Source organism: Harpia harpyja, chromosome 7, assembly GCF_026419915.1.
Source record: "Harpia harpyja isolate bHarHar1 chromosome 7, bHarHar1 primary haplotype, whole genome shotgun sequence".
Taxonomy (NCBI): domain Eukaryota; kingdom Metazoa; phylum Chordata; class Aves; order Accipitriformes; family Accipitridae; genus Harpia; species Harpia harpyja.
The window spans coordinates 37,981,889-38,009,240 of NC_068946.1; the positions used below are offsets into that span (position 1 = coordinate 37,981,889).

At 35.4% G+C, this 27,352-nt stretch overlaps 1 protein-coding gene across 2 annotated transcripts in view; it reads left to right on the forward strand.

Annotated features, from left to right (window-relative positions):
• The window catches only part of FAP (fibroblast activation protein alpha), a 42,186-nt gene that overhangs the window by 11,099 nt on the left and 3,735 nt on the right, over positions 1-27,352 (forward strand). Inside the window, exons 7-22 of one of the 2 annotated variants that reach the window (XM_052792897.1) lie at positions 482-554; positions 2,156-2,276; positions 2,831-2,985; positions 4,078-4,181; positions 4,515-4,650; positions 8,112-8,156; positions 9,886-9,990; positions 10,081-10,151; positions 10,757-10,810; positions 11,145-11,269; positions 12,489-12,536; positions 15,415-15,513; positions 16,248-16,317; positions 17,551-17,745; positions 21,548-21,602; positions 24,907-25,006. In XM_052792897.1, coding sequence (XP_052648857.1) covers positions 482-554; positions 2,156-2,276; positions 2,831-2,985; positions 4,078-4,181; positions 4,515-4,650; positions 8,112-8,156; positions 9,886-9,990; positions 10,081-10,151; positions 10,757-10,810; positions 11,145-11,269; positions 12,489-12,536; positions 15,415-15,513; positions 16,248-16,317; positions 17,551-17,745; positions 21,548-21,602; positions 24,907-25,006 — 1,556 coding nt within the window. The remainder of the gene's footprint in view (positions 1-481; positions 555-2,155; positions 2,277-2,830; positions 2,986-4,077; positions 4,182-4,514; positions 4,651-8,111; positions 8,157-9,885; positions 9,991-10,080; positions 10,152-10,756; positions 10,811-11,144; positions 11,270-12,488; positions 12,537-15,414; positions 15,514-16,247; positions 16,318-17,550; positions 17,746-21,547; positions 21,603-24,906; positions 25,007-27,352) is intronic. The other variant, XM_052792898.1, reaches the window with a different exon arrangement.

The following is a 27,352-nucleotide window of genomic DNA, read 5'->3' on the forward strand; positions in this document are numbered from 1 at the left end:
CTGCTCCATTCTTGGGAAACTGTTGGCTCAAGGTGACAGGAAAAGATTGCTACAAGCTAATGTGAGTAGAGAGGTACTGCATGTGGGTCATGATCCTTAACAAATGTTTAATTGCTGCTTTTATGCTTGCCTCAGCATGCTATATCCTGCATTCACATTTCCCAATAACTTGCTGAGAATGTAAAGCAGACTGCAGATAGAGCAAATGACTGTAGATGCTTGTGCAGTATTTAGAAAGAGATAAGGCTTGCCTCTTAGGCTGTTGAATATGTTTTCAAAGGGTTGAGTTGCAACCTTTACCAGCACTGGTGCACACCATCACATTACTGCATGTCTCACTGCGTGCCTTAGTTTTGCATTGCTCAAGAAACAATAAGCTGTTAGAAAATATAGCCCTTCATGAATTTTATATGAATGTACAGTATAATGATCCATTTGCACTGTGCACAAAAAGCCATCTCAACTTCTTTCCTTTTTTTAGTGGTTTTGTAACAGAAAATCAGCTTCCACATAAAATTCAGTATATATCCTGGTCACCCGTTGGACACAAATTGGTCAGTAAAGTTAATGAAGCACTAGAATGATTTTGCTTTGTGTGGCTAGAAGACATTTATTTGCCTTTGGTTATCATTTTGTTAGGCCATTTTTTTGACAGGCCTGTGTGTATTAACCTTGGTTGTGAGCAAGAATGACAAAACAGTTTTAGCCTGTTAAATTTAACTTGTCTGTGTCTCAATAGAAGAATCCATGTTCTCAGCTATGTTATGTGTTTCAGTTCGCTAGCCAGTCTCTTATCAAGAATTGACCAACATAATTGTATGTAGGATTAAATGTGGTTTCAAGGCCTGAAAACCAATGTGTTTTCCTTTGACACAGCATAACACGTGAGTTTACTATGGAGATTCAGAGATGACGTATTTAAAATCTTTTTTAAAAGTTTTTACTCTAGGAAATGCCTGCCAGATTTGTTTTACGAAAAATGTTATTTTCTTTTTTTTTTTAATAGCGACTTGATAGCCAAATATGTATTTCCCAGTAATTATAATAGACCTATTGCATATAGTAACAAGTTTATAAACATTTTTTATTCTTGGTTCCAAAGCATCAGCCCAATAATAGTGGTATTTTAACTACTTATCCAGTATTTACAAAATATTTGTGCAAGAAAATATTTTTAAACATCATACTAATTTCAGAAAATACCCAGGGATTTGGCTAAATATGAATGGATACTTTATTAGGAAAATTTTTCCATGTTCTAGCAGAGTATTAGTTCTCTCAAATTAAATATTGTTATTTTCTTTATCAAGAATTCTGAAGACAGAAGACAATGAAGATGATAGTTTCCTATCTTCCTAGCACCAATAGTCTGTGGTGTTTTTATACAATAGTCCTTGTGTTGTTTCTGAGAGTTTTAGGAGTTGCTTTGTTTTTCATTTAAGGCACAAAGTAGTTAAAATGTTACACTGGTGTTGCTAACAAATGCTTATAGCTTCAAAAGGCAAAATTTTCTAAGAAAGTGATGTTTCTGATGCTGGTTTCTTAACCACACATCCATTTGATTGAAATTTAGAGATACCCAAGGCCTGCAAGGATTTCTTGCAAGAGCTCTCTTTTGGTAACTAATGTACTTGAAAGGATCAAACCAGCCCAGACAAAGTAAAACCTTTTTTTCTCTCATCTCGCATCGCCTAGGCCTTTTGACAGGTTTAGAAAAGTCCAATTATTTTCTTTTTAGTCGCTGTGTATTTGTTTTTATCTTATACTTTTGGTGGAACCAGAAGGAAAAGTCACAAAACACTTTGTCTGAGGGTCTTTTAAAAAACAGCAATTTGAATGAGTTTCAAAGATTTTTTTTTTTCCCATTATTTTCCACACCAAAGCTAGCCACGGAATCCTCTGAAGTTTATTAAAATCAAAGGAGTTGTTCAGGATTTATTCTGACATAGTTGAACATAGAATTTGGCCTGTAATGTATAAGGTCTGTAGATACTCTTGCAGAATTTGCAAGGGCTTTTAGTGTAGCATTTATTTCCTGGTTTGTATTCATTATGTCTTCCTGTTGATATAATGTAAGAGCATTGACTGCAGAAGATCTTACTCTAAGCCCTGTTATTAGTGCCTATACTCATAAAAAATACTTTCTTATCTTTAGGTATATGTATATCAGAATAATATCTATTTGAAACAAAGTCCAAGAGAGGTACCCATTAAACTAACTAGTGATGGAAAACAGAATGAAATATTTAATGGGATTCCTGATTGGGTCTATGAAGGTAAGTAAATCTTGCAGGGCAACAATTAACATGTTAAATGCTTTATTTAGATTACCTGGTTCTCACAATCCATTCTAAAATATCTGTGGTGATACATTATTTTTAGAGCCCTAAGGATTACTTCATTTCCATATATTATTTGCCATATAATGACTGCATTTTGTATTCATAGTGTATAACCAAAATCCTGAGTCTTTTGTTACTGAAGCTGTATCAGAACTTTACAAATTGGGCTTCCTTCTGCTGCACAGGCAGTGGTTGGGAATTAAGCTTTAATGGAAGTTTTAATTTTAGTGAAAATTTGGCACTTCAGTGCAAAAAAAATTTAAAAAAACAAACATATGCACACAGGAAAAACCCAAGTGTGTTAAATGGGATCTGTGTGCCTGTTCTGAGAGTTCTTAAGGCCTTTCAGAATTGAGATGCATTGCAATATGATTGGTGTTATTTATTTAATGTAACTCCCTTTACATGTCTAGGTTGGTAAAAGTAGAATGCTAAAATAGATAGATTACAATGATAAACTATTATGAATGATTTTTTTTTTTCCTCAGAGGAAATGCTAGCAACAAAATATGCACTGTGGTGGTCTCCAAGTGGAAAATATTTAGCATATGTACAATTTAATGATTCGGACATACCAGTTATTGAATATTCATATTTTGGTGAGGACCAGTACCCTAGAAAAATAATTATCCCATACCCAAAGGTATGTTTTCTCATTCTTTTGACTTACTTTCTGTTGAGAAATGAGTTATGACAATGATAAAATTAACTGTACTCAAAGAATAGTTGTATTACAGTGGTTAAATCCATTGTGGCCTAAATTAATGAAAGAAAACAAACTTAGGCCAAGTTCTGAAAAGGTATAGGTACATTCAAAACTGTAGATATTTAATAATATCAGTGAAATAAATGTAATTACTCATGTAAGTAAAAAGCATGTGCAAAAGTATATGCTTGCATGATCATGCCTTGCTTTTTTCAATTCAGTTTACTTATTGTGATGTGTTAACTATGCAGTTGTTATTTTTCATTACAGTAAATGAATTATATGACATTTTTTATTTTGAAAAATAAAGGCTAGGACAGCTTCAGTTTATTTCCACACTTCATAGTGCTTTTTGATCTCAAGGGGCTTTGGATTTTAACTGCTTTCAAGTGCAAGATCTAAGACAAGAAGGTTTTGCATTGGCATTTCTTCAGCATGTATTAGAGAGCTCTCCCACCTCTTGTCATGTTCTTACCACTGCAAGTGACGATGTTAATGTATCTTAAGGAGTTATTCACCTGTCAGCTGGGTTACATTTCTAAAGTAAAGCTGGATGGTTTAGACAACACATGGAGGAGAATTAAAAAACTAATAATGTATACAATGAATAAGCAAACATGAAATCAGTTTAAGCTAAACCATTTATTTCACAGCTCGGATGTAAAAGAGCACTTGCAATCATGTGAATATACTCCTGTAGTTTTATGCCACAGTAAGTGTAGTGTGTACTGCAAAGATCCACACTGCAAATAGAATGCTGGTTCCCATCAAGCATGTTTTCTGTATAGAAAGGCACTAAATTTGACTGTTAAAAGGTTTTCTCCTTTATATATGAAATGATGCAAAGTTAAGTAACGTACTACTGCAGTAGTGTCACTTTGAGATCTTATAAGACTGCATTTGCCCTATTATACTCAACTGAATACATATTTTGTAACCTATCTCCTTTCCTGCAAAAAGTGTTGTAACTTTCCTCAATCTGAATTGTTCAGAACCTGATTTGAATAACCTGATACATTTTCTTTGAAGGCTGGGGCTAAAAATCCTACTGTTAAAGTGTTTATTGTAGACACTGTTAATGCTGAAGCGTTTGGTCCTAAGGAGGTGCCAGTTCCTGCAGTCATAGCATCCAGGTAGTGTGCCCTCAAATATGTCTTCTATTTTTAAAAAAAAGGTTTTGTCTATTTGTTTTAAATGCTTGAACCTCTGAGTTGTTTTCTGTTTCTAACAGTGGAGTGCCATATTCATCTCCTAGATGGATCACAAGCTGACTAGAAATGTTGTATTTTGATTCTGTCTATCTATATGATCCATTGTTACAAAGGACAAAAAAATTCTCTAAGACAGTGGAAGCTTTGCTATTGTCTTCCACAGAGCAATATGGGGGATACAATCTGTAGCAATGCCTCTATATTCCTGTTCTTTAATAACGACCATTTCTTTCTTTTTTTGTTTTATTTTTTTAGTGATCACTATTTTACTTGGCTTACTTGGGTAACAGATAGTCGAATCTGTGTGCAGTGGCTAAAGAGAATCCAGAATTTTTCAGTCTTAGCTATTTGTGACTTCAAAGAAAATTCAAATACTTGGGACTGTCCAGAGGTAATAAAGTTGGAAATATAAATTTAACGTTGCCGAAATTAGCATTTGCTAATCCCATCTGCATAGCTATTTTAACACCTACTGGTCATGCACAGGTTGCTCTGACTTACTTGCAGAAGTATATTTAATCTTGCCCTGAATTCTTTTAGAAAATAATTGTGTGCCTGCCATAATTGTATTTTCCAGTGTTTGATAACATTCATCTTTTAGCTACTAGTGATACCTTTTTCAGTATTTTAATTGCTGGGGGAGGGGTGAAAAAATTTCAATTGCACCAACAAGAAATAAAATCACCAATATATTTTTTTAGTGAGGCTTAAATAACAAACAAGGCAACAAAAATAAGAAGGCGGCTATTGAGCAGCTTTCAGTACTGTTGTTTAGTTCCTTCTTGTTTCCTCATCTTCAAAAGTGGAACCATGTAGGATCTTTATTGTTTTTTAAAGAAAATTTTATTATACTACGTTGACATTTTATACTAAGTCTAACTAAATTATGTCCTTTATGATTAATGTTAAATTAGTTAAAAGAACATACAGATTAAAAGCAATTCAGGTTTTCAGGAGGGAGAAATCCTTCTGTCTTATCGAATCACACAGTTGGAGAAAGCACACAAGTTTTCAGAAACAAAATCCCTTTTTCAGATCTGAAAAGAAAACTTCAGGCCAGTTGCAACAGTAGCCATCATTAAGACATTTTGGAGGGATAACCATGCTCTGCTGAGCAGAAGGATGGCTTAGATGGCCTAGCTATCTATACCGATATGTAAATAATTACAGATCTTACATACAGAAGCCTTTCTGAAAAAAATATTTCTTTAAAAGACCTTGTAAAGCCTGAAGACTGTAGACACTGATAAATTCATATAGATCCTGAAGGAAAGAATAACCCTGAATTTCAGTAACTCTAGTACAGATGTCTCATTTATTGTCTTTCAGTACTGGTGCTGTTTGCATGTCTTGTTTTTAGAGTTTGTGATACAGAACACCTACAAAAACTAGCATTAGGCTGAAACCTTGAACTAATGGGAAATAAAAGGCAAAAATACTTATAAAAGTGTTCTGTATAACTGATAAATTGTAAATTCAGAGTGTATTGACACAGCCCTTCCAAGCTGAAAATAATTTTTATTCCTCTATGATATGACAATTGTTGCAAATTTAAAAGGAAGTTAAGGTCCTGTTCTTTCAAAAACATTATTGTTGAAGTAATTTTCCACAGAGAAATATCTTAATTTATTAGGAAAAAATACATATTTACTGCAGCATTTGATGTGTATCCTAAGTAATTGTTCCACTTTATAAGTACATTAACACTGAATCTCTATCTTGCCTCCAAGTAACCTACATTTTAATAACTAAATATTTTAATGTACAGAAATAAACCTCAAGGGTTCTAGGATTCTACCACAATCCACCAAAGTACTTTAACACAAGCTTAACTTTAAGCATGTAAGCAGTTTTATTTATTTCAGTAGGTCTATTTATGTGTTTAAAATTAAGCACGTGCTTAATTGCTTTGCTGGAACCAGACCAGAACAATTAACATCTTGCAGGACTGTGTTCATGATCCTTGTTTAATTGCATTTCTCCATGAAACCTTATTTGTGGAGTCACTACTGACGTTTCTATAATTCTATATTTATACAGTGATACAATGCTTTTATCACATTAAAGTTTGCGCAAATGGCCAATTGAAGGAGTGTGAACAGATGGGAGTGCTGCATTAGCTCTATTTGCAGTTAGAAAGTATATCTCTGTACATTTCCATTGGCAAAAATAGTTCTCTTGTTGATTTCAGAATAAATTAAGACTCTAATGTACAATAAATGTGCTAGGCTTTATGTACTTGAAAATAATAACAAAATATAATCTACAAGATGTTCCTAAAGTGTTGATTCATCAAAACTGTTCATGTGTTCAAGTCTTGCTCATGTGAGTAGACCACAGAAACCAATATGACTTCATTGGAACTATTCATGTGACTAAAACCTAGACATGTGTTTGTGAAATTGGGATTTCCTATAAAGATGACAGTTCTCTAATTAAATTCTGTGAATACTTTAATACACAGAAAAATCCCATAGAAGTCAATGGGACTACTCATATGAGAGAAGTTAAATATATCCTTAATGTACTAAGCCATCAAGATCTGAGCCTTAATTTAAAGAAAGGAAAATAAATTTAGGATGCAGAAATAAAACAATACATCCCATTTTTCTTATCATAAAAAGAATTAAAATCCATCTTCTGAGTTAACAGCTCAGTGGAGCCCTTACAAAGTACAAAACGGTCTTCTACAGGGCAAGTACCCGCAACTTTTGCTCAAATAAGTCACTTTGCAGGGACTAAGTTGAAAGGGGGAAAGCATTCTGAATGCTAATGAGATTACACTGAGGATAACAAATACAAACAATATTCTTTAGAAAGCAAATTTGTTGCATTTATTTCAGCCTGTGAAGAAATACTGTATTAAATGAACAGTATAAAGAAAGATTTGCAAGATAAAAAAAAGAAATACATTGACTGAATGCAGAATTGTTAAATAATAAATCACTTGCTCCATCCAACAAGCAAGATATTATACTCTTCAATGAAAAAGTCTTAGGAAAGTATTGAAAATGCGCTAGAAACTTTATAAGTAAAACATAAATAAAAATGTAAAAGCACCTTTAGCTGCAGGAGGTACTGATCTATTTATGCTCAGTATAAGTCTTTTTTAAAATCAGCTTTAAGAATGTTACAAGGAGTTAAGACCTGCTAAACTTACATTCATAGTCTCAGGGTGTGATAATCTGGGTGATTTTTGCTGCCTACATTATCTTTGCCAATCCTTAATTCTTCTTTCTAAATATGTTATTTGTGAGATTTTTTTAAAGTGTTGAAAATCAGGCCCTTTAATATCTTTGAGCTGAGCACCAAATATAGAGACCCTTGATTTCTATGTACTTAGTTAAAGTATTTGGCTTGTATTTTTAAGGTTTTTAAGGTTTACATTTAAAAGATGTACCTAGTAGTCACATTATCCACTGTTATAGATCAACATCATAGCTTTGAAGAGAAAGGAAATATGTCAAATGAACCAACTGAGAATCTAACACAGATTTTTAAAATTATTATTCCTGAAATTATTTTACTTGGTTTTTTTACTGAAAAATTCATGAGATTAAGTAGTTGTTAATTATTGCTTTCAGTGAAAATGTTGCATAAGGTTAAAGCAATTACTTTAGATTTTATTTAGTTCTGATGACAGCTGTTAAAAATAATATTTTAACTAACATAATGATATTAATACAGTAATATTATTTACCTCAGACAACCTTCAAGTCCCTGAACCTTCATAGCAAGTATTCTAAAATTCTCTTTTACAGGCAGCTACAGATTTTTTATTTGAAGATTTTGAATCTCCATAAATTCATTCTTGAACTTCTTAAAGAGTGTATATTTGATTTTGTTTTTCAGAACCAACAGCACATAGAAGAGAGTCAAACAGGATGGGCAGGCGGAGTAAGTTTTTTAGTACTCTGTTTTGATCTAATGAAAAGCTACAGCTTTCTGCATCTTCACAGCAGTGTTTTGAAACATGAAGCACAATTCTGAGTCATACAACACTACTGCTTAAACCCGTTGCACTGTAGGATTGAGACTTTTAATACTGTGTGAGGCATAGTATCTGGCTACTTGCTTTCTGAGTTTAAAAACCCTTTCTCTGTCTTATTTTGCAAATCTTAGACCAACTGATTAGAAAATATACTCCCTTATACTGAAGGGAGGGAAGTCATGAAAAGACACAGATTCATACTGCAATGTAATTCTTAGAAGCATCCTGGAAGCAAAGGATAGATGTATAATTCCTCTGATATCACTAGGGCAAGAGATAAGATCAGTCATACCATAGCATTTTGAGAATAAAACCTGTCCGTTCAGAACTCAGTTTTAGTGCCAAGTGCTGCACACCTTCAGCTAGGGAGGAACCTTCAACATAAGATAGCCCACTTACAATGGTAGTTGATACTTCTCTGCAGTTACCCCTAAGCAAAATAAATTTTCTCTACCCAGTAACCTTTATCTTGGAAGAGACATAACACCTATCTTTGGGAACTCACAGTAAAAACAAACCTGCAAGAAAATTGTAAGAGCATGAGATCAGTATTTATAATCATATATTCTAACAGTGAATATGTATTATTGCTTATGTTTACTCTTCAGGCAGGTGAAGTTACTAGAATTCAGTGTGGGCAACCTTACACTGTGCCTGAATATCCTGCTGTGGACTTAACCAAGTTTCGATTTTCAGTACACTGTCCTTTAAGAGACGTGTTTTTATTTGAGTTGAAGATTACACATTTACAAGAATTAGTTATTTTACTTGGTCCCTTTCTTTTTTTGCCACTTCTCTTGAGGTTGTGATGACAGGTTTTTATTAGAGCTAAAGAAATTGCACACATGCATAAATCCCTGCTTTAGCCTTTATGGGATTTTAAGCGTTAAGAATATTAGAAGCAGGCTCCAGAACAATTTAGCTTGTGGTCACAGGTTCTAGTCGAGCTTGGGTTAGTATTATTCAAAAGTCATACTCACTCAGGAATGTTGGTGCTACGTTTGAAGTGCTTGCAGGTCATTCTTCTGTGTTCATGTTTTGAAAATAAAACTCACTGTTGCAGTAACTCATCCTTGACTGACAATTTTAGTAAAGAGGTGATGGTTTGAAAGGAAGCAAAAGTTGAATGGTCTTCTCTGGGATAATCTGTTCTTTAACATTAGTGGAATAGTATGGGAAACTTCAGATATCCATTTACTTAGCGCTGTATTTGCTCAGTGAATCAGCCAGACTCTGTGGTCCACAAGATTTTCAGTCTGGCACCATTCATGAACATTAGCTTTATTCAGGAACTTCTTTTTTAAACATCACCTCTACCTATTTTTGAATAACTAAAGAAAGGTCATTCACAATATACAAACAAATTATTCCACTTATAAGTAGAGAGCTTGCATTTGTGGGGTACTTGAGGTATCTATATTATCAGCTTAAAAAATCTGACATGACAGGTTAGAAATTGTAATGTGTACTGACTGGGAGATTGAACATCACAGGTAAACACTTGTGCAAAGTACTTTGTCCCATCTGAACTGATTAAACAGTCTTGTTACTTTTAGTATGTGTACTATAATCTGCTAAATAGTTTGGACAGTCTTACTTAACATCTCATCTACCATTTTTCTTCCATTGTTTCAGTTCTTTGTTTCTACACCATATTTTACATCAGACAGCAGTTCATACTACAAAATTTTTAGTGACAAAAATGGTTATAAGCATATTCATTACATCAATGACTCTGTGGTAAGTCAAGCAAAGTGTTCTACATTGATCTACTGTAAGTTCCTGAAATAACTCTATAATATTCAGTAACTTATATGTCTTGCTTGACAGGAGAATGCAATCCAAATTACAAGTGGAGAATGGGAGGCAATATACATTTTCAGAGTAACAAATGATGCAATGTAAGTATCATGAAGAAGTGAACAGGTTGTGAGTGGTGTCAGTAAAAGCAACACTTAATCACTTGAGCACCATTTGTTAATTCATCAAGTTATAACTAGGTATAATTTGTTTTGTATCTGAATGGATCCACAACAAATTTGTATGCAAAGGCATTGCACGAGTTTGCAAACTTGTTTTACTTACAGGAGATTCTTGGCAAATTGCCCTCATTTTTCTATTTATTTTCAATCACCCATCTTAGAGAAACTTATTTAGAAATACTTAAATTTAATCATGTGGTTAACCCTCATACAATTTGCAGTTACTTCTCTTTTTATGGTCTCTCATTCAGCTTACTATATAGATAGATGCAGCTTACATAATTGGAGTGATGAGCTTATGAGAATTAAGCTAGAACTCTTATTTATATTGTTTATTTGTCATCTAATGAGAGTTTGAGCAAAGATTTATTAAGATGAAAGGTTTATAAGCTTAATTTACTCTTCCATCACATGCAGACATCTCAAAAAGTCTAAGTTAACTTCCAAGACAGCTTTTCATCTTGATGCTGGTTCACAGGTCATCACTTTATGGATTATTTATTAACATATAAATGAATTTACAGTTTCTATTCAAGCAATGAATTTGAAGGCTATCCAGGAAGAAGGAATATTTACAAGTAAGTGTTATCAATATTATCTTAATGATACTAGGTTGATAGAATATAGCTCTGGATTTGTCAATAAAATAATTCAGTTTCAAGATGTTTAAAGTGTAATTTCACAAGCTATTTTAACTAAATCTTGACCTTAGATTATATCTGAGAATTGAGGAGAAACAGCATCTAAGATTTAAATATACTCTTGGGAGAAAAAAATTAGAAAAAGGGAAAACATTTATTTTTAAATTGAACTGTTCTGAATGTACAGTGCCTATGCTCTAAAATGTAAGGCAGACACATGTGAAGTTAGTTGTAGCAAAATAAATATTGCTTTATTTTATTTTTCTCCTAGAATCAGTATTGGAAGTACACCTATCAGAAAACAATGTATTACTTGCAATTTAAGGAAAGAGAGATGCCAGTATTATACAGCAAGGTTCAGCGAACGTTCTAAGTATTATGCCTTGATCTGTTATGGTATGTATAGCATGCAAGCAAACATATAATCAGCTATTCTTTCAAATTTATCAGAGGTGTAGATAATACTGATTATCCCAAATGATAGCTAGATGAATCATAGAAATTTCACAATAACCAAGAGAGATTTCCAGAAATAAACTTTTCCATGTCCAAAAACCTTGGGAAGATGTTTCAGAAAATACAAATATTTTCACTCTATATTTTTTTACTTTTTCAACAAAAACCTTGGGATTTTTAGAATTAAGAACAAATTTGTGAAAGTCCTTCATGGCACAAAACAGATTGTAATCTGCTTCATCAGTCATGCTTTTTCTTGCAGCAGCAAGAGCAGGATTTAGAAAGACATACTGATTTGCAATTCCTGTGATCAAAGTTAGCTATGAGAAACTACTACAATGTGTTTCCCAACTGAAATTATTAAAGCCCATGTCAGCCACAAAATGCTGGTTTTTTACTACCTGAGAACATTTTTAATAACTGAACTAAGAAAAATTCAGTTCAACATGTGTGATCACTGAAACCACTTGTAACAGAAGTATTAAGTGAAGTCTTAGCTCTTTTGAAATGTTGGGTAATTTCAGTGATCTGAGGTTTCATCCATTGCTGTAATCAAAGAGTGAAGTCACAATCTAAAAAAAGGAAAGAAAAATATCCTGGGTTTTCCTTTTGCATATTTCATATGAAGTTTACTGTTCTTCTGATTCTGCAGTGACTGATCAGCTGAAGAGTTCCTTAGAACTTCCGTTGAGCAGAGAAGCAGATGTAGCAAATAATAACACCTTTCAATCATTCTTGCACAAAACAGTCAGTAAGGTCATCACCATATGAAAGCCACTCACCTTCACAAATACAATGTGACATGTTCTCAAAGAATGTTTCACATTGTTAATTCTGCATTCACCTTATGTAATCTCATCTCAGGTATTAACTAGATGTCACTTCATCTCTAGGGAGGAAGAGTTTGTTAGTAGATTTGAAGTTACTTCTATTACGTTTGCTAAGCAATGCCTGTATGTATACAAGTCTATGTACACACAGTACTTTATGCATTTCGTGCAGCAGGGACTAGTGAGTTATACAGCAGAGAAGATTCAGATTTGTGTATCAACTTTGAGCTCTTTAACACCTGTCAGTTACCAATGTTAATGTAATACACACTCCATCACCAAATTCCAGCTTCAAACTATAAACTGCCTTCTTATCATTCTTATGACAGGTCCCGGGATTCCCATTTCTACTCTTTTTGAGAACCATGGTGATAGAGGTACTGCAAATATCCTGCCTGTTTCTGAGCAATTGTTTTTCTCATTGATCTTCACTATGCAGATCCTCTAATATAATATTAGGATTGTGATCAAGAAGCCTTTTGTCTTGTTTGTTATTAAAATACCTAGTGTCTTTCTAGATTTGTTAATTAGAAAAAACCAAATATCAATTTCAAGCCTTTATTTTTATTCCTGAGTCCAGCACTTTTATAGCATACTGATGTTTTTCCTGTTTACACACTATAGATGCAATGAACATCAGTAACTCTTTGTCTACCAAATATTGAGCCAAACTTTGTAGAAAACATTCTTGTGATTCCCAAACTATTCCTTTTCACATTCGGATGAACACAAGACACTCTGAGTTTTTTCATGAAACAGCCCTACCCTATACAAAAGGCAACAGTGTAGTATTTAGAGTTTGCAGTGTGAGGTATTGTACTGTACTAATTAGAATTTGGATCAGTGACTTGCTCTTCAGCCATTGGTAGAGATGTCAGGAAAGAGCAGAAGCTCTTTCAGATGATCAGTTCAAATAACTGCTTCAGACAAGGTGTAATTATTGATACAAAATGGGAACTCCAGCAAGAAACATTCAGACCCCTCCTTTAAGTAGCCTGTTAGAGAGGACTGTTTGCAACCAGACCAAGCAGAAACTTGCTAAGCATGAAAATATTAATTGCTCTGCAGTGAGTTTTCTCTGTCTGTCCCTTGTTTTACCCTAAAAATTCTTCCCCAACTTAAAGCCCTCAGTCCTGAAATGTTATGAAAACTAACATGGTCCTGTAAAAAACTTCAGTGATTTGGCATTCCTCCTTCCTTCCCCAATAATCAGTGGAAATGCACTGGTAGTTCTAATGCCAGGGTCCTTACAGTTCAGCCAGTATTGATAACCCACTATTAACTGAGTATTGTCTGACCAGAAGACACATAAAAGCATGAGGAAGACAAACGCAGCAATATTGTTAAGCTAAATTGATCAGTGGTGATTCATGTAGAAGTCAATGAATTGCAACATAAGATTATTTTGACTCCAATAGGAGTTGGTACATCTTAGTTTTTAACCACTCAAAAATGTTTGCAGATGGAAAAGATTGGTCAATGTGTCTATTGCAATTGTGCTATAAAAACGCTATGTCCTTCTGGTATTTCTTTTGCAGAAGGTTTAAATAGGTTTAAAGGTTTAAATACTGCTAATGCATGGATTTTCTCATATTTAATCCATTGTGATAGCTCTCTGTTTTCCATGATTCATTATGACCTTGTGTATCAAGGGCCCCTACTACTTCCTTATCAAAGTATGAATTGCATTAAATGCAGCTAAATGCCCAACTACAAATATGTGTTTCTTAACCTCTTTGTAGGGGAGAACAGTTTCATTTAGTGGATCTTCACCACCGGTTTCATGATGTCTCACTCTGCTGTGCTATTATTCTTCAGGAATAAAAACAAATTCAGGCTTCTTTCTGACTTTTTATGACCTTTTTGGATTAATTTTCCTTAAGTCTCTTGCTTTCATAATCTCCTCTTTGGTGCAAAGCTATTTTTAGTAGATCCATTTTCATTGCAGTTGGCAGGATTTTAAAAATATATCACCCATGAGTTTTAGTAGGAGGCATGCAGTTAAACTAACATACACCAGTTTGGAAGCTCCTTCCAGCATGCCTACAATTCATTTGTGGTAACGGGCAAGTTTCAGGAGTTTTGAGGGGAAGGATGGAAAGGGTTCAGCTGAGTTTAGGTGAGTACCCAAAGATAGGATGATCCTTCAGCCATAAAAACCAACTTGAATCTGCAAAACTTGTCAATACTACTTTGAAAGAACAAATTCCAGTGTTATATTTCTGGCATGTCCTGACCACTATCTAGCTCAAGACATGCTGAGAGAAGTACTTCTTGTATTTTTTTGAGCATTTCCAGAGACAGGAAGTGGTTGCATTAAAAAAAAAAAAAAAAAGGTAAACTAACAAAGACAATCTCCTGCAGTTTAAAAGGTTCTTTCATTTTGAAAGTGAAGCTAAAAGTCACAGATTTCCATTATGTACAATATTCTTCTTCCATCACTATTCATGGGAAAACACATAAATAAACAAGTAATATCCAGTGGATTCATAATATATAGTTCTGCAGCCTATGCTGGAAATTAACTAAATTTTGAATAGTAATTTTTAAGTTATATAACTGTAAATTGGGTCTAAAGCAATTAAAACAAAAATGTAAAATACTTTTTAGATTAAAAAAAACAACAAAAGACATTCACTAAGTGTGCAGTAATATGTTACTAGGGACAGTTATATGGTAAGTCTAGTATCTTTGTGCATGAATATACCATACAGTGGTTAAGCAAGGGTTTGCCACAACCCCTTAAGAAACTGAATTTCCTGCGTTAGCCCAGAAACAAGATATTCCCAAACATCTATGTGCTTAACCACAGTGCCCAAGGATCTCAGAGGTTAAACTGATGTTACTGTGGTAAGCAAGAGAGGAGATACAGGACTGTGTTTTGCATGACGGGATGAATTTTACATTTCCAGCTCCCACCATATTACAAAACTGGGATGAGAGCTCTGCAGGAGAAAGGAGTTTCTTCATAACATCTGGGACTCTAACACTCAGAGGCAACATGTGAAATGATTTGCATTGCAAAATGTACATCCTATAAAAATCTAACTAGTATTTGTGCACTATAATACCAGTGCCTTGCTTTTATTTAGCTATGTGATCAAGCCCAGTTAGAAGTGTCTGAGTTTATTTCATTACTCTGCTTGTAAAATTCATGGATTTCCTTTCTGTTCTAATAACACAAAATAAAGGAATCTCAATTAATGAAGAGGAATTAACAAATTAGTTAATAATTCAGGCATTTCTTTTACATAGAGCTCAGAGTATTGGAAGACAATTGGGAATTGCAGTCTGCTTTGCAAGAGATCAAACTGCCAAAAGAAGAAATTAATAAACTTGAAGTGGATGGTATAAGTAAGAATTACACATCTTTATTATACTTTTTATTCCTACCTTTTTAATATTTTGCCTTCATTTTGTTATAGTAAGTATCGTCTTTCTGTAGAACAAACTTGTTAGCCTCTCAGATTGGCAAGAATAGGCCTGGTTCCGCCCTGTTTGACAACAACCAATTTGTCTGTGCCTCAGGGTATCTGAGTAGTATTTAAAATAACATCTCTGCTTCACAATGCAATTTTTTGTTTTAAATCTTTAATACTATCGGTAAGGTGTTTTAATATCATGTAAAAACATTATAGTATGGTGGTGATAAAATGTGAAACGTAAACTGCTGTTCATGTGTTACACCTTATATTGACTTGCATACACTGTTGTTTTCACTAGTGACTTTACAAACAATATTCAATGGAAATTAATCAGTGTAAAGTTCCAAAACGTGTTTCTCATGATGTTAACAAGAGTTATATTCCTAGTTGTGTTTTTCTAGGCACCTGGAAAACAGAACCTAGAGGTAACATGAAATAATTTTATGCATAGCTAAATTAAAATAAAAGTGGACACTGTTTCTTCAAAGTTGTTCTTCAACAGCTGAATATAAACAGTTACTTGCATCAGTTCTGTGATTCACAGTTCATGCATTGTGTAGTTTGTGCTGATTCACTTTCATACGCTATTACACTAAACTCTAGATTATGCTTGGAGGAATCATTTTAACCATTAACAATATAATTTTAATATGTCTTTTCTAGCTTTGTGGTACAAAATGCTTCTACCCCCACAGTTTGATAGATCCAAGAAGTACCCTCTGCTTATTCAGGTGTATGTAACACTTCCTTTCTTTGAATGTTGTTGTTTTGTCAGAAAACATACTTCTTATAATTTAACAAAACCTAGGACATTTACAACATTGAAGCAAAAGCAAAACCACTTAGTTCTGTTTTGTTTGTTGTAGTGGTTTTTTAAATATATTTCTGGAATAGACATTCAACCCAATGGAAATCAATGAGGATTTTATGTTAATCTTAGCATGGCAAAGATTAGTTCCTCAGAGAAAGAAAAAGGTTAAAAACATGTGAGCTATTGCTTGGAGTTCGTAGCTCTGTTGCTGCTTCTGTTTATCATGAGGCAGTCTGAAATTATTGATTTCAGCTTTGCTAATATGAAAAATACAAGAGCCTGTTTCACTTTTTAAGAAGAAACCCAAACACCCCTAAACCATGTGGACTGGCTTCTTTCATCAAATGTTCCTTCTAAAGAGCATTTGACATTAATTTAATTTATTGCAGGCAGGAAAGGCAACAAAAAATTGCAGTGGTGCAAAAAAAAGAGAGGCAGAAAGGAGACCTGAGTGGATGTAATAAACCTTACATCATTTTTTATTAATCAGTGATGATCCAAAGGTCCAAGAATGCTAAGTATGTTTGAATGAAATTTAGAGTAGAAGATTAACTCAGTTGTGTCCTTTAGCTAAAATGTGTAATTTGCATTAGGCTATTCCCATGAGGAGTGTCCCTCTGTATAGCTCAGCTATGTGGGGTGTGTTCTGCCCACAGCTCCAACAGCACAATAATCCCTACTGAAACAGAGAAGGTCTGGGGATGACCAGAAAGTGTAAGGAGCTGCACTTTTTTCTCCTGTTTTCGTTGGCATTGCTGACTGCATGTGGAGATCAAATGCAGAAAAGCACCAAAAAGGGCTGTTATACCTAAGGAATTTGGAGAGAGGAAAGAATTGTGTCTTTGAGGCAACAGTCTTCCAAGGATTTACCTTAGGACAAGCACCTGATGCTGCACCCCTTAGTCTGAGCTAAAACTAATGATTTGCCTTAGGCATAAGACCTTAAGGATTAAAATGGATTTTAGATAGCAAAATCTCACAAAAATATGAAAATGGTAGTTGAACTGTTTGTCTACTGAGCTCTCTGAACCACAGCCATATAACAAAATACTTGTGGAGAAAATTTAAGAAGTACCTATAGCTATAGTCCAGTATCCGGTAATCATTTATAAATTTATAAATATGAGTTGAAAATGTGTGAATTTTCATCCTCAGGTACGGAGGACCTTGCAGTCAGAATGTAAAGGAAACATTTAGCATTAGCTGGATAACCTATCTTGCAAGCAAAGAGGGAATTATTGTTGCTCTAGTGGATGGCAGAGGGACAGCTTATCAAGGTGACAAGATTTTGCATGCAGTATATCGAAGACTAGGAGTCTATGAAGTTGAGGACCAAATCTCAGCAGTGAAGTAAGTAGAATATCTCCCTGTATAACTGTTGTATTTACATACCTACAAGAAGTAATGTGAAAAAATATTAAATACACTTCTCAGCCTTTCTTCTGGAGAGCTGAGGTCTCCAGGAAATAAGACAAGAAGACTTGTAGAAATAAAATATTACTGAGGTGCTTGATGTCAGCGAGGTTTTGTGTGGTTTATTAAGTCCATATACTACTAAGTCTGCATTTGGACCTCACCACTTCCATTTTATAAGAGCATCATCAGAGGCTTCAATCCTAGGCCTAAGGAAATACAAGTGTCAGTGGTGAGAGGTAAGCCAGTGTATTATCCATTACTCTGAAGTTTTTCCTGTAGGGGAAACCTACCTCAGTGACCAAAGGTCCATAGTGATATACCACAGTGATTAGCTAAAGGTCAAATGTGAAGTTTGTAGCAGAACTGAATCCTGACACAAGCCTTCTAGGAGTCTGTTAGTCATAAACTTGCCTTCCGTGCTATTTTAGGATAGTTATGAACAACAGAGTGTCTGAGGTCCTCTGGTAGTTGTTCCCCAACAGTTGCTCCTTTGCACTTAAAGTGTTCCAAGGGAAAATAATGCCTTAAGCAGAGGTTTTGGGGGGAGGTGAAAGCTGAGGTTTTGTAAAGAAAGGCTGCCTGTTAAACTTACAGATGCAGTAGCACTGCTAAAGTGAGCATTTAAAGAAGTGTTAGTTTGAACCCCGCAGAGATGACTACAAGGCAGGAATAAGAAATTTAGTCAAGGCTTTGATCTGGAATTTGGCCCATCGGAGCATGGATAGATTTCTAGGTGCAACAGTAAATACCCTCTTTTCCCAAGTAATAGACCTGATTCTGAGTAGCTTAGCTAGAAATTGGATGTAGCAGTCCAGGTTTCCACAGCTTTCACTACTTGTTCGAGAACGCTGCCTGTATTTACAAGTGTGTGTGAGGAGGGTATCTGTTCCTTCCTCTTTCTGCTTTGTGATAATTAATTTCCTCCTCAATGATATAAACTCACCTTTATCCTTTTCAGTGATAAATGAAACAGAATAGCTGTATATCTGTTGCATTAAAGGGTAAAGATGTTTGGCAGAAAATAAACCCCTTGTGTTCCAGCTTGTCCTCAGATATCAGAGGGGCTGGGGGCGGCTAGGCTTAGATTCTGAGTGATGCCCAATTCAACACTGTAAGTCTGGTCATGTTCAATATATTGAACTACCACAATCACGGAGGCACAAATAGCGCAATGTAACTTCAGTCTAGTCACATTCAATGAACTAGCATGGCCAGACTTAAGAAGTTTGGTCGCATTGTGAGAACTCTCATGGCTAGATTAATGAATAGTACAGCTTATTAAAGCAACAGAAGTGCAGATTCTTTTAGATTGCCAGTGATAAATACACTGTCTGCAAAGCACGTGCGAGTACCAAGAATATGAATAATACAGCTGACTACAAACACGTTAAATCATGGAATAACTCTATAGAGATTTCAAAGTTTCCCAGGGAAGCACTTGGTATAACCAAGGGTTCAAATCTTACCCAATAGGCGTCCCTAGGGAGGGGGAAGAGAGGTTTGGCCCATCAACTGATCCCAGCAGTCAGCGATGTCCTCCCAACTTGTCTACGATGGTATCTTCCCTAGCATTCCTCCTCTCTTAAGCCATTTTATACTATTTTCTTATCTTTAGGTGGATCTTGAGTGACTCTAGTCATACATACCTTTATTATGATTGGTATAAAATCTCCTTGCTTTACTTTTGAAGGTATAAGCTAGAGAAATTCACAGCACATGCTCAGTGAGGTGTGGTCACACCTTGAAGGCGGGTAGCCTTTGGGATGGAGGTGTGTTTTGGTATTATAATGAGATTATAATGAGCAAAATTCACCCAGAGGACATGATTTTGCTTAACACTACTCCAGAACTGGGCACTTATGATATAAATCAGAAGTAAGGCAATAGCGTTGACAGAACCTCATTGTTTCACCTCCTTGCTTCAGTGGATTCAATGCAGGAACCTTGCATTCTTGTTCCAGTTCCCCATCCCTGTGGTAACATCACAGAGCCTGGCCACAGTGTTCCCACTCCTCTCCACCCTCCCTGTTGTTTCTCTTAGAGTCAGCATACCAAGCTCCCCTGGTGTTGCTAACATCTAAGGTTGCAGGTTATGCTGCTTAGGGAATTATTATGGAACAGATTCCTTGCGTATCCACCGCATTCCACCCTGGAGGTTTACCTTCCCTTAAGAGGTGGACATATCAATAAGTCATCAGTAAGTCACCTCCAGCAATTATTCCACAATATCATGTCAGGTTTTTCTATTAATCTATTATTTGATTTTTCTTTCTTGAAACTTTCAGCAGCACCAGCATACTTTAAAATATAACGAGAGAATGGTTTTTTATTGCTCTGAATCGTCACTCAGACATAAAATGCCAGAGACAGAGGGAACCTAAACTGATTCTGCAGTTGCAAAATCTGCTGAGACAGGCTGTGAAGAAATGACCTCAGACTTCATACTTCCCAGTTTTCTGTTGGCACCTAGACTAAATTTTTATTCAGTTAAATGTATTGCATTCCAACTTCCTGATCTAACACATGGTTTAAGATGCGTGATTTTTAGAGAGGATCCTATATTCTAGTGGGAAGTTCTTGGAAGGGCTTTTACTGTAGGAGGAACCCCAGGGATTAAGACAGCAATATAACAAAGCTGAATCATGTTTTGGCTTTTCTTTTGTCCCACCCAGATAGTATCCCGCATTTTGGGTGTTGTCAGTTACTCATGCTTGTCCTAGTAAAATAAGGCTAATATGTGTCCTGGGATGTATCTGAACATATTTTGTTTATCTGTCACTCTTGAACCTTTGTGGTCTTTTGCCTCATCCTCTCTTCTTTGCTGTTGCTAATACGGCTCTGGAAATACACTCTTCAGTCTCTGATGCAGGATTTTTGTAGGAGACCTAATATTTATGATTCTCTTTGACCTGCTTGACTACTGAGTGCATAAACAAGATGCACCTTTCATCCATTGCAAGCTTATTACCTACTTGGAGCATTAGAAGATGTTTTCCTCATTATTATTTTTTATTACAGTAGCAGTATGTGCTCTTCACTTTTCAGGCACATAAAAAAGAAAGCTTATTGCTCCAGGGAATCCCTAATCTTAGAGGTTGATACTGTGCCTCTTGAGAGATCAACTCATTGTAAGATGAGTATGTTGAGCATCTTGCAGGATAAGGTCTGAATGTTAATGTTAATCCAGCACCTTTGGCATTAAAACAATGAAAATTATAATAGCCTATGGGAAAGTAGAGCTATGGGAAATGGAATGTAATTAGTAGGAATACACTTTTTGAACTTTTTCCTCTGCATGTGTGTGAGTGTACATCTGTACATATGCATACACACACATATATATATGCACATGTACAACATGAGTATAATGTATGATGTTTAATTTAGTCTGGACTAAATATCCAGGTGGATTCTAAATATATGAAAAAAGAACTTTTTTGCCAAGAAGCCAGTTCGGCAGAGTCTTCATCCACTGGAACAAAAATTATTATGAAGAAAGTATTAATTTCAGCATTTTTTATTCTTTCAAGAAGAATTCTTCCTTTTCCTCTCAAATATCTATTAATTGAATAATTGATGCTTTGTAGAAGTTAGACATGCTATGCTGATTGTCAATTTGCTCAAATTGGTGGGATGTGTGGAAAAAATGAAAGAAAAATTATTTTTTTCTAATTTGTTATAGGATTAGCATTCTTTTGTAATAATGCATTTATTTCTGTGATTTTCTTTTCCACAGAAAATTTATAGAAATGGGTTTTATCGATGAGAAACGAATAGCAATATGGGGCTGGGTAAGTGAATGGGGTTTTGTATCTATCTTTAAATAATCCTGCAGTATAATTTTTTTAATTCTTCCTTATTCTGTCCTAAATCTGTATAAAGTTTCTTCTACCAGTGTTTGATGGTATTGCCAAAGGGAGTAGTTCCTGTTAGTACCTATATACATGCAACTGCAACAGTGCAACAGTGCAAGCCCCTGAAACGGGATCTTTGGCAGCTCAAGAGGGAATTTTGGAAAGCTTATGCCTAACATATTCTTTGGACTTGAAGTTAAGCAAAATTGAGACATTTTAATTGGCTTTACTTTTAACTTAGGAACTGACTGGCATGGTGTCAAAATTCAAGTATTATCCTTTCTGATCTGAGTTTAAAACAATGAAAAAAGTCCTATGAATATCTCTCATCAGAAAATGTGACCCTTGCATCATTGTGAATCACTGTACACTTGGCTGGCTTTGAAATGGTCAGTAGGGATGAATGTGGGTCTGATGGGTGTACAACATTGACAGCTTCTCCAAGAAGTGGAAGAACTGGACAGTATGGGAGCCATTCCAAATAATTAGCCAGTCTACTTTTCATCTTTGATTTTTTTGTGTACTTTGCTTTGTAACATTCCCAGAACCTTTTATAGCCAGATGTATTGCAAGTCTTTATTATTAAATGGCCAGATCCCACTACCCTTAGGCACTGAGAAATAGAGTAGCATACCTCAAGTACAAATTGTAGGATAGCACTGCATTCTAATAGAAGAAAAATAAATTATTGGAATAGTTGGGGTTCTTTTTCCTGTGCTGTCAGCCTCAAAGTAGGACCATTCATGGAAATGAGATGCAGACCTATTAGTGGTGTTATGGGAGAGCTGAAGCCAACTTCAGTGGCAGCACAAATGCCACACAGCCCCTTTATAGAGATTTTTAAGATGTTTAGGTCATCTGACTCAATTGCTCATGTTCATCATGAATGGCTGGATCAAGAATGCATAGACAGAACTGGAGCCCTGCCTCCTACCCAGCTTCAGCAGCTTTAGCGTAACAGAATTATACTATCCAGGAGAATAAGCTGATAAGCATCACCTGAGGGTCTCATGGATTAGGGACAGCACTGTAAGGAATGCTAAAGGGGGTTGGAGGCCAGACCTATGTTAGCCACCCTTACTCCTTCTCTGAGTAAACCAGTATCAGCTATCCAGCAGTAATAGGCAGCACTAACTAAAAAAGCTTACAGAATAAACTGGTATGTTGGCATTCATAAACATTTTCCAATATTTTTCTCTTTATACATGTTCATTCTTCTCTGATTATCATTCAGAAAGACCTTTTATTTCATTCTTTTTAACTGCTTGTCTTTGCTAGGAGAATTCTTCTGATCTGTCACTGTTTGTTTTGTTTATTTTTTTGCTGGTTTTTGTTTGCTTGTTTTTTTTCATTGGCCCAGTATCATTGTAAGAGACTTGCCCAGAAACACACTAGAGGATGGATCTTTTAAGATTCAGTTCAACTGTAACTATAGAAGTTGCCTGATCTTAGCACATGAGCAGGGTTGCTAAAATCTTTCTATGAAGCTTCTACCAACTAATATTTAAATTACTTTGGTCAGACACTGCTGTAACACGAGGATAAAATGGGGTACCATATGGTGAAATTAAGTGACACAGACACTTACAAGTGAGTAATTCTAAAGTGACATTAAGTCAGTTAAGGCCACGTGAAAATATTTTATTTTTTTAATCGCATCATATTTTATTTCACCACAGTGTTTCCAGAACCAATTAAGAGATTTCACACATCTAAAGTATTGTATCCCAGTAGTGGATATAATATTCAAATAATGGCACTATTGCCAAACCTGTCAGTCTTTTTTTCCATTTTTTTTCTGTTTATTATACCATTTCCTGGTCCATAACCTCTGAATGGAGTTGAAAGGTGTTTCCTTATTTATAGCCTACAGCTTGGAAGGTATGCATGAACTATGCAGCTCATCGTACTTTCAGACTCACCAAACTCTTCTGGATGGCAAAAGCTCTTAAATAACCACTAAAGCAATTCAGGTTTTGAACTCTATCTCTCTGCCTGTTACAGTGCATAGATTTATCTGCCTGATCCTAATCCTTTACTTTTTAGCCTTGTGGACTGATTTTTTAAAACATCAAATGAGCCAATCAAATGAGCTGGAAAAATTGTACGAATTAGTGTTTCCATTAGCATATCCCCCACTGTCATTTCAAGCTGGAATGTCGAGAGGAGGGAGGGACTAACTTACTTTTGCACAAAAAAATATTTAATAGTTTTGCTTATTTCCCTTAGTCTTTCATATGCTACTGATGAGTTTGATAATCTTCAGGATTCTTCATGATACACGCCATATATTTATCCCTCCCTCCATTCCAAAGTAAACAGTAACCCATTATTTGCTAAAGACCTTATACAAGTATTTTCCAACCCTAGTTCCACATCCTGTGGACAGTCAAACTAAACGCTTTTTATTTACAGTATTTTCCTGTCTCAGCAACTAGCCCTGCACAGTTGCACAGATCTATTCTGATATCAAGGCTTACTTACTACTTTATCTACCTTCCAGCTATGAACTTATTCTTCCTTGCTGGGTCCCAGTTTGAGGAATCAGGCCAGAAAATAACTGGAACAGTGGCAGGCAGTAGGGAGGAATTGCTCGAACCTCAAGTTCTCAAGTAGCTGAGCCTGTTAGTACTGATGATGGGTTTGGTTCAATATGCCAATCATTAGCAAAAGCTAGGTAGCTTGTTAAGGCAGGGAAAAACCTGTTACTGTTCTTGGAGGTGCACACTGAAAGGATGAGAGGCAATGAACACAAGTTGCCATGAGGGATGTTTTGTTTATGTTTTAGGAAGAAAAATTTTTACAATGACAGTGATCAGTGTCAAAACAGATTGAGAAGAGAGGCTGTGTAATGTGGATGTGACTCTTATCGGCCTCATTTAAATCTGAAGTTAGCCCTGTTTTGAGATAGAGGTTGCACTAGATTACCTTGAAGGACCCTACCAACTTAAGTTTTTTGGTCATTCTAAGTAGTAGTAAGAGCAGTATCCTGTGATAAGCATTGAAGAAGTAGCAAAAAAAGAAATGATTCAATAAAATTGTCTAATCTCTCTCACAAGAAATCACATCAGATCCATCTGAAATAAATAAATAAATAAAAGAAATTAAAAAGCTTTTTTTGCTTTGTCCTCCATGTATTCAAAGCAAAATATTTACTTTGGAATTAATTTATATGAGTTTGATTCAGAAAACAAAATGATATTTCACCAATAATTTTAAACTGTCTGTGATTTCTCCCTAGTCCTATGGTGGGTATGTAACTTCTTTGGCACTTGGATCTGGCAGTGGAGTATTTAAATGTGGAATGGCTGTGGCTCCTGTTTCCAGCTGGGAATATTACGGTATGGAAACTTGTCATAAATACTTACTTGGAAAGCAAGATGTAGCATTTAACAACTTTCTAAATGAAATCATTGCAGGAGAATGGCAATATGAAACTTAAAGACATTGCAATTACCTAGACATAAAGCTCTTAAGACCTTAAGTTTAATGTTTTCCTTACTGAAAAAACTGACTGCAACTGGCAGTTTGGAACAGACTTTGTCACATAGAAGGTACGTCCAGATAATTCCATATGCACATCTGTAACAGTAAGTGTGTAAAGCCCTCCTGATAAACTGCTATACTCAGGAGTGATGTCCCTAAAAATCCTGTTTAAAAAGTATCACTGAATTCAGAAACAGCTGAAATATTATTTTTCTGCCAGTAATGGAATCACAGAGCACTTCAACTTTAGATACTGCAGACGATCTCTGTCAGGAATCAGTATCTCTGATGACTGCAAAGTTATTTCCCAAAAGCAGTGGAAAAGAGAGGGACCCAGTTGTGTCTGATATAATTTTTTTTTAATTAAATATTTTTTCCTTTAAATGTTTCTCAGTCACACCTCCTGTGTTGTTGTGTTACGTGATATCTTTTTGTCTATTTACTTAGGCTCCAAACTGTTCAGAGGAAACAACTCCAGGAGTATACTCCCAGGGCCTTACTGTGTGAATAAAGCAGGCACATACTCATACTTACTTGCAGACCTGCTAAGCATTTGGCATGGTGTAAAGGAACCTTAGTGTTGAAAAGAATCATGGCATACATGTTTTCAATGAGCAAAATGTAGCACTTTGAACACATTTACTTAGCATACAGTTATTTGCTAAGTATTCTGGGTTATAAGAAAATTTTTTTGTTAAATGGGAAAGGTTCCTTCCCTGCTAGCACAGACATTCCTTGTATTATGGTGTTTTGCAAACAAAGGGCAAAACATTTGTATGATGCAGGAAGCATACTCTTCATGTTTTCACTGGCATCAAGATTTTTTTTATACATTTTTCACTCATGATCACAAAATTATTTCCAGAATGCAGGCATAAAGCACTATTTTTGCAAAAGTCCTTCAATAAAAGAAGAGTTATAAACATTTGTCCAAGCATTAAAAATTGAATGAAGTTTTTAAGTTAGAGTAGATTAGACCTGCACCATTGCAATCTTTACTTTAGCTGAATTTTCAGGAGGGAGTTAAAGAATCTTGCTAAAAACACATTGTAAAATCCAAACAGAACAGACAAATGTACCTCCACTAAGGAAGGAAGGAAACAGAAGGAAGTTATGAGTCATAAGTTTTGGCAAACAGATCATGTTAACATTAGGGTGAACCGCGTTAGGGGCAAAACTACAGGATGCCACATATTTAAGTCTCTAAGTAGTATCAGTATGTCAGAGGATGTACTGGCCCCTAGAGCTTCTAAATTCTGTCCCACCCTCTTTTAGATGCACAGATTAGAGTCTGGACCATAATCTTTTCTCTGAAATCCTCACACTCACCTCCATTTTGTGTCAGAGTTAGTAACAGCTAAACAGTTATAAGATGGCAAGGGAAATTGCATTTGGGGACAATGTATAGTTAAAAGCATTAGATCTGTGACCGTTTTATTAAAATTCACAATTTATCTCCTTTTCCTTCGTCAGTAATTGACAAGCTGAATCTTCCACTTAGTCATTATAATGCAACTCTGCTGACCTCTGTGGACTTGTTGTAGCTACACTGGTAAAAGAGAGTGGAGAATTGGCTCAGAATACTGTAGAAATGCCAGCCATTCAGAAAGAGTCTATTTTATTGAAAACTTAAGCCCAATATGGTTGTTTGACACTGTGTTGACAACAGATATTGCACATTTTCTGTTTTCAGTGAATGATAAAGGATTTTGATAAAAGATAGGATACTAACTTAGGTTTTTTTGGTACTTGGTTTATTACAAATTATCTTCAGGAGCCTTCTTGGCTGATACGGGAGACACGGTACACATCTTTAGGACTCGGTGGTAACATATGTGAAGGGTACATAATAAACCATGGGAACATGAGTATATTGAGTCATTTTCCTTTCCTGGGAGGATTCTTATTTCTACTTTTTAACAAAATTATTCTAATGCAGTGTGCCAAACTGGGCAACAAGGTAGACAATCCCAATTCCTTACTGCTTACAATGGCCATCACCTCTCTTAAGGGAGGGAAAGATCCCTGCTCTTCTTTGTCAGAAAGCCCTGACTCCATTAAATAAATAAAATTCTCCTAATACTGCAGCTTGACTGCTCAATATGTGTCAGTTTCTCTTTCAAGGCAAGGTCATAAAGAAAGTAATGTTCTGGTAGTGACAGCTGCTGAGTCGGTTTTCCACAAATTTTCATAACAGCTCT